The following is a 12,160-nucleotide window of genomic DNA, read 5'->3' as shown; positions in this document are numbered from 1 at the left end:
GGCTCAGTCCGTAGAGCATGCAACTCTTGACATCGGGGTTCCGAGTACCAGCCCCACGTTGGACGTGTAGATTACTCATAAAAATCTTTTGTTTCAGTTTCTAAATCAACCTATATATGTATTTCTAGGTACTCTGGGTGGTGATGCAAAGGGCATTTTCTACTGAGTTGATGTTTAAAAAAAAAAAGTGTTTTGACTATTTTACTCTTTTTTTTTTTTTTTAAGATTTTATTTATTTGACAGAGACACAGCAAGAGAGGGAACACCAGCAGGGGGAGTGAGAGAGGGAGAAGCAGGCTCCCCGCTGAGCAGGGAGCCTGATGCGGGGCTCGATCCCAGGACCCTGAGATCATGACCTAAGCCGAAAGCAGACACTTAACGACTGAGCCACCCAGGTGCCCCATAGACTATTTTACTCTTAATTTCCTTCATAGCCAACAGTTTGAGTGGGTTCTTTACACATGTAGTTCTACCGGCTCTTCATCTACTGCAACCAGGCTCTGCCTTCATTATTCTTCTTGGGCAGGCTACCTAGCTAAACTCTTGCATCCATTTGATCCATTTCTGTATTTATCTTTGTCCTCTCTGTAGCCATTGTCTGTACACTACTTTTATTTCTTTTTTCTACCACTTAAACAAAATAACACTTTGCAATTATAAAAAGAAAAATGTTTATTTTCCTGTGTATGCATGTGTATTTTTTTAAAAACTTGTATGTACATCCACATCAAATATTTAAATAATAAAATTGGGATCATTTAGTGCATGGATGTATGTAGTAGCATTTTACAAACTTCTTACTTCATTTAACTATGTAGTAGCAACCTCTTTTCATGTTATTCAGTATTCCTCTCCTACATTATTCTTAAAGGCTATATAATATGCTGCTTTATGGATACATCATGGATTTTTTTGTCCATTTCTCTACTGTTGGACATGTGGATAGTTTTCAATTTTTTAAAAATGATTGAACAGCACATTGAAATCCTTGTAGAAAAATCTTTATCCACTTCTTTTTTTTTTTTTTTAAATGTGAATATCCACTTCTATAATCACTTGCTTAGGATGAATTCCTAAAAGTAGGATTGCTAAATCGTAGCCATATCTATGCTGTCTACACATCCAGAATCCTCCAGGATTATCCTTCCACCAGTACCCATAACACGGGAGGATCCAGTAGGCCAGCTCTTAGCCAATTTGATTGATTTTTTAAAAATCATATTTTATTGGGGTGCCTGGGTGGCTCAGTTGGTTAAGCGTCTGCCTTCGGCTCAGGTCATAATCCCAGGGTCCTGAGATTGAGCCCCGCATCAGGCTCCCTGCTGAGCACGGAGCCTGCTTCTCCCTCTCCCTCTACCTGCCACTCCCCCTGCTTGTGCTCTCTCTCTCTGTCAAATAAATAAAATCTTTTTAAAAACCACATTTTATTTAAATGCTTGTGCTCTTTTGGTAAGTAGGTGCTTGAACATTTCTCATAGGTTGTATAAGTTATTTGTATTTCTTTGTGGACTGACTTCATAATCATTGCCCATTTTTTTTAGACTGTGCAAATGTGCCTGTTTTTTAAATACTCTGTAAAAGTTTTATTACAAAGCTATTTAAACTTTATATCTGTAAAATTACTATTTTTTTAGTTTGTAGCATAAGTAAATTTGTTTTTAATCATAAAGTAATAATAAATACTCTTAAAAAGAATAAGGGGACCCCAACTTCCTTCCTGGTATCTTGCTCTGCCCATTCCATCCACTGCCTCCTACAATCTTTGCCAAACCCCAGGCATCAATAACTCAATACCTGAAGGCTTTCAGATCCTCATTTCTATCACACAGCACTGCCCTGGGTTCCTGCCCATAAGTGAAACATGCTGTGGTTATCTCATTATCATTTCCCACCTGAATATGTTCAGAAGTGAACTCGTATACTCCCCAGATTCCAAACCCTCTCCTTCTCTTCTTTAGCTTGGAAGATGGGGCCCACCACCCTCCCCTTTCCCAATGGAGAAACACGGAAGTCACCCCAGATGCTAACCACCCCAATCGTCAGTAAATCCTACGGCTTCGACTCCTAAAATATCTCTTGCTGTATTTTCCTCTATTCCTTTCCACCTACTATTGGCTTAACTTATTTCTAGATGACTGCGGAATCTCCTTACTGTTCTCCCAGCTGCCAGTTACTCTTTTGCAATTTTTTTCACTACCACTACAGTGACATTTCTAAAGAAAAACGAATGTGCTTAAAATCCCTTCTTAGCTCCTAGTCACGGTTTTCACAACAGGGAAACAATGAGATGCCAAATGAGATGCCTGCTTTCCTCTCCCTCCTTCCTTCAACAACCATCTCGGGGTCTCCATCAGCGAAGGCCGTTAAGTTGCCGAAGCACAGCGCACGCTCTCTCAGGACCTGAGGCCCTGGCTAACGCTGCCTTCCTTCCGCATCACCCACAGTCTGTTTCCCAAGTTCAGCCTAAGGGTGCGAGAGAGGAAGGAAAAAGGGGTTTGGATTCAGGAATGTGTTTTGAGGCTAACTCTGGTAGGTGTGGGAAGCAACTTAGCCTCTCCGGCCTGGTTTCCTCGTGTGTATAATGGGGCTATGAAGCCTCTCCCCCGGACCCCCTCCACGAGATCGTGTTGGTACACGGTGGAGCAGAGTCAGTCTATTCACAGGTAGCTCCCGACCCCGTCACAGAAGAGTGGCCCAGAAGGGCTGTTAACTGAATAGTGAGCGGCGGACAACGGGATGCAAGGGCGCGCCGCCACACCGCGCCCGGGGCTCCGCGAACCCGGCGGGGCCGCCCCCTCCCCGCCCGGCGCGGCGCAGGGGGGTCGCGGGTCGGGGATCGGCGTGGGGGTGGGGGGGCAGCGGCTAGGCCCCTCCCCGCCGGCTGCCCGCCGCCGACCAGAAGCTTCCTCGGGCCGCGCCCGGCCAACCTCCGGCCGGCGAGCCAGCTCCGGACATCCGCTTCCACCTTCCCGCGAAGCCTCGTGGCCCCGGGGCCTGCCTCGGCGGCGGGTCCCGGCCGCGGCCTCCGGCCTCCGAGCTCCAAGCGGCCGCCGCCGCGCGCCGAGCGCACCTGACCCTGGCGGGCGGGGCGGCGGACGGGGCGGGGCGGCGGGGCTGACGTGGCCCGCGGCATGGAGCGGGCGTGATTCATCAGCCGCCGCGCGGGGCCGAAGGGGGGCGAGCGCAGCGGCCGCCTAGGCGCCCGGGGCCCGGCAGTGGCGATAGCGACGGCGACGGCGGCGGCGGCGGCGTCCCCGGCCCGGCCTCGCGCGCGCTCGTCTCGCTGTCGGTGGCCGAGCCCCTGCGAAGGTCAAGATGGAAGAGATCCTGAGGAAGCTGCAGAAGGAAGCGTCCGGGAGCAAGTACAAAGCCATCAAGGAGAGCTGCACCTGGGCCCTGGGTAAGCGCGGGGCGCGGGGCGCGGGGCGCCGAGCACCTGCCGGCCGGTCGGGCTCCCGCGCAGCTGCTCGCCGCCGCCGGAGGGCCGCGCGGGCTGGGGCTGAGCCGACCCTGATGCGTGGGGGCTCCCGCTGAGCTGCTGTTATTTCGCGCGATTGCGAGAGTTGCCTCGGTGAATTGATGTGGGATATGAGAATTTTGGTTCGGGCGTTAACATCCATCCGCCTCCTCTCTGGTCTCGGTCTTCTCCCAAACCTTAATGGGGAACCGCCGTCCTCCCCGCCAGGAGGCCCCCTTTTCCAGATTCCCAGCAAGGTGGACGATGGTCACCCATCTCTGAGTTAGGACCACCAGCCGGTGCGAATCCAGGGGTCCGATTCCAAGCGCCTGTGGGAAAAAAGGAAGTGGAACCATCAACCCCGAACTCGAAACATTGGCGAATGTGACCAGGAAGGAATGGCTTCTTTAATTCGATTTTTCGGATAGAGGCCAGCTTGTTAAGTATTAGCTTCCATGGTTATTGTACCTGAAACATTACATACGGGTGGGATTGCGTTACCTCTACAATTCTGCTGTGGTGTGCCCGTCAGACAGGTGGGATTTTAAATTTGTGAGCTGTGCAAGTATTGAAATAAGTTCCAGGTGGCACATTTGTGTTTCCCATCAGACTCGGGTTTGCAGAACTCCACCTCAAAGAAGACTCTTTTGAAAGACATTCATTCCAATTCGGCACGAATTTGGGCAATCAGAATTGTCTGGATGGGAATGCAGAGGGATCAGGAGCATACTTTGGGTGATAGTGATAGAAATTAGGCGGAGGAGAAACCAAGGCAGCCTTGGGGGCCCCTGGCCGGGCCCAAGCCTGCATGCGATTCCTCAGTTACCATTCAATTACAAAATACAATTGAATCTCTTTCTCTCTTAATCAGAAAGCAATCAGTGCTTGTTATGACACCCTGTGGTACAACCTGAAAAGAGTTAAATGCCATTAGCAGGTTTTCCGCTAAATGTGGAATCCAGTGGTGTTTTAGGTGACGCTGTTAATATTTAGAAGATCGGAATTCACATATATTGGGTGTATGTGTACAGACAATCCTAGCAACATCATTTTTCTTTGACATCTGCGTATGTCAAGGAAGTTTATCTTGTAGGCAGAACTTGACCATTGTTTACTGTTACAGGAATACTGGACCAGATATAAATGAGCAGCTAGGCTCTTAAAGCCACAGTACTATTTTTGCATTGCCATTGTCATTCAGCAGAGTGATTCAGAGCTAGATTCCCAAATGCCTCTAACGAAGGGTCACAGATGGCTGAGTAACATAATAAAGCGGGGCCTGACTGCGCTTTAAACATGCCTTCCTGTGTTCATTATTATTTTGCTGTAAGTTAAGCAGATTGAGATAACAGGGAGGAGAAGAGTAATGGAGTATTTTTAATGTTTAAATTTTGATACTCAACATCTTGTTAGGTTAAACAGCCGTGTTGCTGAGTTTAGATCCTTGAAGCTACCTGGGAAGTCCAGAGGTGAGGCAGGTACCTGAGCCGAGCCTGGAGTCGGACCTGATCGCACGAGTGGCTGTGATTCCTTTCCCAGTGACTGTTCTGTCGTTACCAAGGGGAGACAAAGTGCATGAAATAGTTAAGTAACAGTGCCTGACATTGAGTGTGCAGGTTGGAATGAGTAAATCAGGAAAACAGATCTAAGAAGAGGGCATAGAGTATGGGGTCAAGGGTGGGGTGGGGAGGAAATTGGTGTGAGCTGGTGGGACTTTTAAAGTAGATTTGCCTTGAAGAATGGGTACACTGTGGATTTATGAAGGCCTCCCCTGTTCTGAGCATGGGGTATGAGGATGAGTACAATGCTTCCTCCCTATAAGGAGTGTGTTAGGAGGGCATGCAGAGGGAGAAGGCAGCATGAACAAAGGCTATGTGGTTTCCTGCTCTTTTCCACTCCAGTCCATTTTCCACCATTCCATCAATTTTTTTTTTTTACTATAAAACACTTCCCCCCAACCCCCATAATTTCTTTCTAGATTAAAGTGTAAATTCCTTAGAACACTCTTCAGAATCTACCCCCCCAGCCCTTGTTGCTTAGTGCACCCCAGGGGTTCCATAAGCTGCAGCTGTCCGGGAAGCACACCGGGCACGCACACACTGCTCTGCCTTTACTCACGCTGGGAATTCCCTTTCCAGACTCCTAGGGCCTAACTCACACAGGAAGTGTTCCCTAAGCTCTTCAGTCAAATTCGTTCCTCCTCTGCATTCAGAGCCCTGCCCTCATGACTGTCTTAGAGCACCTGAGACTTTGGATTATTTGGCTGTAGCTATTCTTCTAGGGGCAGGATAATTGAGAAATATTGTATTCAGGAGACCAAACCCTCCCGCCCCCAAAGCGACAGCAACAACAAAAAACCCTAATTCAAGCTGACTTCAGCAAAACAGAATTTACTCACTGTATTCACTGAATATCCCCTGTAAGGCTGGCTGTGGGTTGAATTTGACTCAGGAATTATACACTGTTCAAGGACCTTGCTCTACTCTCTTTGGGGGAGATGAACACGCTCGGCATGAGTCTCCACAGCTTTGGGCTTGTGAATCATCACACTGAGACCATCTCATGAGAAAGAAGCATCAGCACACTTAGACCATCTGAGGGGAGAGGGATCATCTCACTAAAACCATCATGGGAGGGAAGAGTCATTTCCACACTTAGTCCATCTGAAGAGAAAGGGGTTATCTCCCACTTGGCCCATTATAGGGGAGAGGGGTTACCATGACATCACAGGAGAGAGGAGTCATTTCCCACTGAAACCATCACAGGAGATGGGGGTGGTCATTGCCACACATAGGCCATCACCGGAGAAAGGGGTCATCTCCTACTTGGCCCATCATCAGATCATCTCAAGAGAGTGGAGCTCTTCCAGTCCACTCCTGCCCAGGCTTTGGTTTCACTTGTTCTCTCTTGGTCCTGATAGGTCATGTGTGTACCTGAACCAATCTTCTAGCTAAGGAGTAAAATGGGCTAACTGGCTTAGATCTAGGCCACAAGGCTTACTGAAATCCCTGATTCAGAAAGGGATGGTTTCCTCAAAACAAATTTAGGATTCTCTTTCCGAAGCCTGGTCAGTCAAAACAGCAAATGTTGACAGTGTAGACATGTGCTTCTTGAACGTAGGGACTGTCCCTTATGTTTCTTTGTGGTTTCTGCAACTACCATAAGAGAAACAGATATGTATAAATGGATCAGCCCATTAATGACTTGCTTGGGTTTTAAGTGATACCACCTTTTTTCTATTTATAAAAGTTATATACGCTCATTTTAGAATATTGAAAAATATTTGGACAGTATAAAGAAAAAAATGAACATCACCTGTAATCTCAACACCCAGAAAGAACACTAATCACTTTTGGAGTATTTCTCTTCTGCAAAGGGTTATACTATCTATGGCAGACTGTCATTTGTTTTTTGTTTGTTTGTTTGTTTGTTTTTAGCTTTAGCATCTTCTATGTTATTGATACTTCTCTGAAAATCAGTATTCTTAATGGCTACATGATAACTGGCAAGGGATATATATGTATCTTCCTTCTATTTTGTGCGATCTAGGTTGTTAGATATTTTTCTTGTCAGTGAGGAAATGGTCTGACAAGGGGATAGAAAGAATAAGGGAAGGGGTCAGCTTGTGGAGAGCGGAGACCATAGCATTTTCCTTCGAGAACCTGTGATCTTGGAGGCATGTGAGCTCTTCGGCTGGATGACATAGAATGTCGGAACGTTAGAACGGTGAGGGACCATGTCTTCATTTTAGAAACTTGTGGTGTTTTACATATATCAGGGGACTTGTGTAAAATGGAGGAGAGGAGAAAAACAACTAGAGGCTGGAACGCCAGGTAGGGGAAGAAGAATAGTCTACCCCCCACCCTCCTTCCCTCTACCTTCCCGCCTACTTTTCCTTCCAGCCAGTTTCTGTTCTGTTTACAGCTAGACCTCTCAAAAAGTCTGTAGTGCTTGTGGCCACAACCTCACTTTCCAGTCCCCCTTCCACTTACCGCTGTCTATCTGCCTCCTCCATCTTGCCACCAGCTGGCAGTGAAGAATGAGGTACACAGACCTCCGTCCAGCAAGGCATCCTCGGCCGCATGGAACAGCCCCAGCGCCTGTCTTCCCCTGGCCTCCGGGACCACGCCTTGCCCATTGTTATCATGCCTTCGAAGCAGTTCCTTTTCCTCTGCCAGCTTCAGCACTTCTCCCTCGCCCGAATGCTTGAGTTCCTCAAGAGTCAGCCCTGAGCCCTCTTCTCTCACTCCCAGCCCCTCTGGAGTCGACCACATCCATCCCCCCAGCTTCAGTTCAGTTTCTGAGAATGTGATGCACCCGTTCACATCACTAGGCTGATCCTAGTTACATCCGCCATGCAGACCCCGGGGCAGATACCTATTCAGCGTCTCTACTTGAGCAGGATGGGCTCAGTATGGCTGCTCTGCGATTTTCCTTTGTCCTTTTTCTTTCTTCAGGTTCTTGGTTAGCAGTTGTAGGGTTGGGCGCTATTGAACATCCTGAGTTGAATATAAACACGCCTCTGTCTGATGAGGAAAACTGCAATGATTTGGTTGCTTCGTGTCAGCACCTCCCCTTGGAGAACAGCAGCTTATTGTCCTGGGCGCTGGCTCCTGCCCTGCAAACGGCTAGGCCACGCTGGCCCGAGTGGCCTTGGATCTGCTCCCTGCCCCTGCATCTCAGGGCTTTACTTTAGGGTTATCCTGTCTCCTCTTAACGACTGACCTCAGTTCTTCCACTTCGGCCACAGCATCACTGACCCTACTGATCCCATCTTTCTGTTTTGCAGATTGTCTTTTTTTTTTTTTTTTAAAGATTTTATATGTTTATTTGACAGAGAGAGAGAGAGCACAAGCAGGGGGAGCGGCAGGCAGAGGGAGAGGGAGAAGCAGGCTCCCTACTGAGCAAGGAGCCTGACGCGGGGCTCGATCCCAGGACCCTGGGATCATGACCTGAGCCGAAGGCAGACGCCCAACTGACTGAGCCACTCAGGCGCCCCAGCGGATTGTCTTGCTTACACCCACTATTTGCCCCATTGGCCACAACATGCCCAGATCCTGTCATCATGTTTTGGACTGTTCTTACTCCGGACTCTCAGAGATACATCTGGTGTCCCTTTTCCCTTCTGATCTTTTAGCAGACAGGGAGAAATATTTCTCCTTCTCCAATGAAAATGGTTCACATTGACAGGGCTTATGGATTCTAAGCAATGAAGAAAGGAGTCAACACAGTTTGAGCTGAAAAACTGGGAACAAATCGGAGCTTGTGATATTGGGATTTCTAATAAGAAATATATATTTGGTCTTTGTCCTTGTTTCTGGCACAGAGCCCCTAAAATCCTTGAATTTCCTAGGTGAAGAGGACTAGAAAGTGTTTTTGTCATGTTAATGAAGCAACCTAAGGATGAGGGCCATTGCTAAGAGGACCAATCCTGTGTTTAGAGAGTTGGAATTTTCAATCCCACCCCAGACCTCCAGGGAAGGAAGAGGGGTAGAGATTGAGTTCAGTCTCGAATGGCTGATGATTTAATTAATCATTCCTATGTAGTGAAGCCTCCATAAAAAAACCAAAAGGATAGGGTTCGGAGAGCTTCTGGCTTGGTAAACCCATGGAAACTTGGGGAAAATGGCACCCTCAGGGACATGGAAGCTCCTCGCCATTTCCCCATACCTTGGCATATGCATCACTTCCATCTGGCCCTTCCTGTGTTTTGTCCTTTTATAATAAACCAGTAATGTAGTAAGTGAAATGTTTCTCTTCTAGCAAATTAACTGAACCCAAGGAGAGGGTTCATTAGAACCTTCAACCTATAGCTGGTCGGTCAGAAGCCCAGGCGACACCTTGGATTTGGGATTGGGGTCTGAAGACGGGGTGCAGTCCTGTAGGACTGAGCCGTTAACCTGTGGGATCTGATGCTATCTCCTAGTCGATGGTGTCAGAATTGAATTAAATGGTAGGATAGCCAGCTGGTGTCAGAGAATTGCTTCATGTGGGGAAGGCTTCCCCAACCACACATGTTGGAATTGGGTACAGAATTGTTAGCGCTATTGAAATAGAACAGCTCTTCAGTGGGGGGCGGGGGGAGAGACTAATGTTTCATTATCTTTACAATTGGAGGCAGCAGTAGTGTGAATAATCCACAAAAATGGTAAAGTATTGAACATCCAGGTTGGGTTAATGAGATTTGAGGGTGAGCCTCCTTTCAGTATCCCTAACTATAGGATGATTAAAAAAAAAAGTTTAATCTACCGTGCCATAAATGTATGTGAGCATAATGAGATGTTGCATAAAGTGCTTTGTGAACATCAAGTCTCTCACAATTATAAATTATTATTTAAGGGTATTGAAACAGTATTTCAAGGAAATAGCTTTCCCTTCTATATTTATTATTTTTTAAATTGAAGTTTAGTTGACATACAATACTATATTAATTTCAGGTGCACAACTTTTGACCATTATATACATTACAAAATGCTCACAGTAAGTGTAGTTACCATCTGTCACCAAGCAAAGTTGTTAAAATATTATTGACAATATTCCCTATGGTGTACTTTTCATCCCTGTGACTTATTTATTTTGTAACTGGAAGTTTGTACCTCTTAATCCCCTTCACCTATTTAACCCATCCCCCAGACACCCCCCTCTGGTAATCATCAGTTTGTTCTCTGTACATATTCATGAGTCTATTTTTGGTTTTTCTTTATCTGTTTTTGTTTTTTAAGTTCCACATATAAGTGAAATCATATGGTATTTGCCTTTCTCTGTCTGACTTATTTCACTTAGTGTAATACACTCGAGGTCCATCTACCCTCTCACAAATGATGAGATTTCATTCTTCTTCTTATTGCTTTGTAATATTCCCTTATATATATTATACCCCATCTTCTTTATCCATTCATTTATTAAGGGACACTTAGGTTGCTTTCATATCTTGGCTATTATAAATAATGCTGCAATAAAGATAAGGGTGCATATATCTTTTTGAATTACTGGGTTTTTTTTTTTTTTCTGCAGGTAAATACCCAGCAATAGTGGAATTATTGGATGCTATGGTAGTTCTATTTTTAATTTTTTGAGGAACCCCTATACTGTTTTCCACAGTGGCTGTACCAATTTACATTTCCACCAATAGTGCATGAGGCTTCTCTTTTCTCACATCCTTGCCAACACTTATTTCTTATCTTTTTGATTTTAGCCATTCTGACAGGTGTCAGGTAATATCTCATAGTGGTTTTGATTTGCATTTTCCTGATGAGGAGTGATGTCGAGCATCTTTTCATGTGTCTGTTGACCATCTGTATGTCTTCTCTGGAAAAATGCCTATTCAGGTCCTCTGCCCATTTTTTAATTGGATTATTTGGGGTGGGTTTTTTTTTTTTTTTGGTGATGAGTTGTATAAGTTCTTCATATATTTTAGATATTAATCCCTATTAGATATATGATCTGCAAATATTTGTCCCATTCAGTAGGTTGCCTTTTGTTTTTGTTGATTGTTTTCTTTGCTCTGCAAAAGCTTTTTAGTTTGATGTAGTCCCAAGAGTTTATTTTTGCTTTTGTTTCCCTTGTCCTTTGTCTGTTTTTATTGCAAGAATACAGCATTTTAGCCAGTTGTAACTAGATTAAATTGGCATTCTGGTTCAGGTTAAAAAATTAGCTACTCATTCTGTGTTTCTGTAGGGAAATGTATCCTAATTTTATCTCCTCCAAGGAAGTCTTTTGAGCTATCAAGGGAGGATTTTTAAGTATGAGTGACTTGCATGCAGATAAATGAGAACTGACTAATTTATAATTATAGGAATTTCCAGGGAAAAAAGAAACTAACGGAAATTTATCTGCAGATTCTCAGTCTATACATATTTATTTTTAACTTTGGAATTTTCCTTCTGCAGAAACCCTGGGTGGTGTGGATACCATTGTCAAGATCCCTCCACACTTGCTAAGGTAAGGAGACTGGAGTTGTAAAATATAGTGGGAGTAAAAATCACCCACTGTGTTTTCCTGAAGGCCCAGATAACCTCATTGGCATATAGCATTTTACTTGTTGACCGAACGAACGCTCTTTTTAAATCTATGAACTGGGATAGTTCATGAGGTTAGCATGATGGGAACCTGACTGCAATGATTTCTAGGCATCCGTGGAATGAGTGAAGTCAGTTATCCAAAGAAAGCAGCTGAAGAATAAGGTGAAAGTATAAAATTGGTCAAGGAGAGAAATGACCAAAACCTAAGAGAGTGTAGACAGATGACAAGATCTTCTACTGCAGACTAGGAAATGGCGCCCCTGCTGGGAAGAAGCAGTCCTACACCCTGTGGGGTGGATTTAAACTCCCACTGGTCCCTTGGCTAGACACCATCTCTCACAAACTCTATAGCCACATACAACAGCCTGGAGATAGTGAGCCTGTTTCCCCACCTTCTTCACCAATCCCCATCCCCCTTTATCATGAGAGAAATGCCCTGTGTGGGACATTTGGAAAGAACAAATAAGAAAGTTGTCCATAATTACACCACCTAAGGATAACCACTGAAAACCGTTTAACAGATTTTCTTAACAGACTTTTTCCTACATATACACATTTTTACAAATTAATGTGAATTTTATTTATGTTTGTTTCCTGCTTATTGTTTCAGGCCACATCATATGAAGAACATTTTCTAATGTCAATATATGTTCTTCAAATTAAAATATTATATATTCTTCCA

General features: G+C 45.2%; 1 protein-coding gene across 1 annotated transcript in view; it reads left to right on the top strand.

Annotated features, from left to right (window-relative positions):
- Positions 1-3,112: 3,112 nt before the first annotated feature.
- The window catches only part of ARFGEF3 (ARFGEF family member 3), a 171,886-nt gene continuing 162,838 nt past the window's right edge, over positions 3,113-12,160 (top strand). Inside the window, exons 1-2 of the mRNA XM_036097868.2 lie at positions 3,113-3,400; positions 11,347-11,398. Coding sequence (XP_035953761.1) covers positions 3,316-3,400; positions 11,347-11,398 — 137 coding nt within the window. The 5' untranslated portion in view covers positions 3,113-3,315. The remainder of the gene's footprint in view (positions 3,401-11,346; positions 11,399-12,160) is intronic.

Source organism: Halichoerus grypus, chromosome 9 (genome assembly GCF_964656455.1).
Source record: "Halichoerus grypus chromosome 9, mHalGry1.hap1.1, whole genome shotgun sequence".
Lineage (NCBI taxonomy): Eukaryota > Metazoa > Chordata > Mammalia > Carnivora > Phocidae > Halichoerus > Halichoerus grypus.
This window is presented reverse-complemented; position numbering and strand designations above follow the sequence as displayed.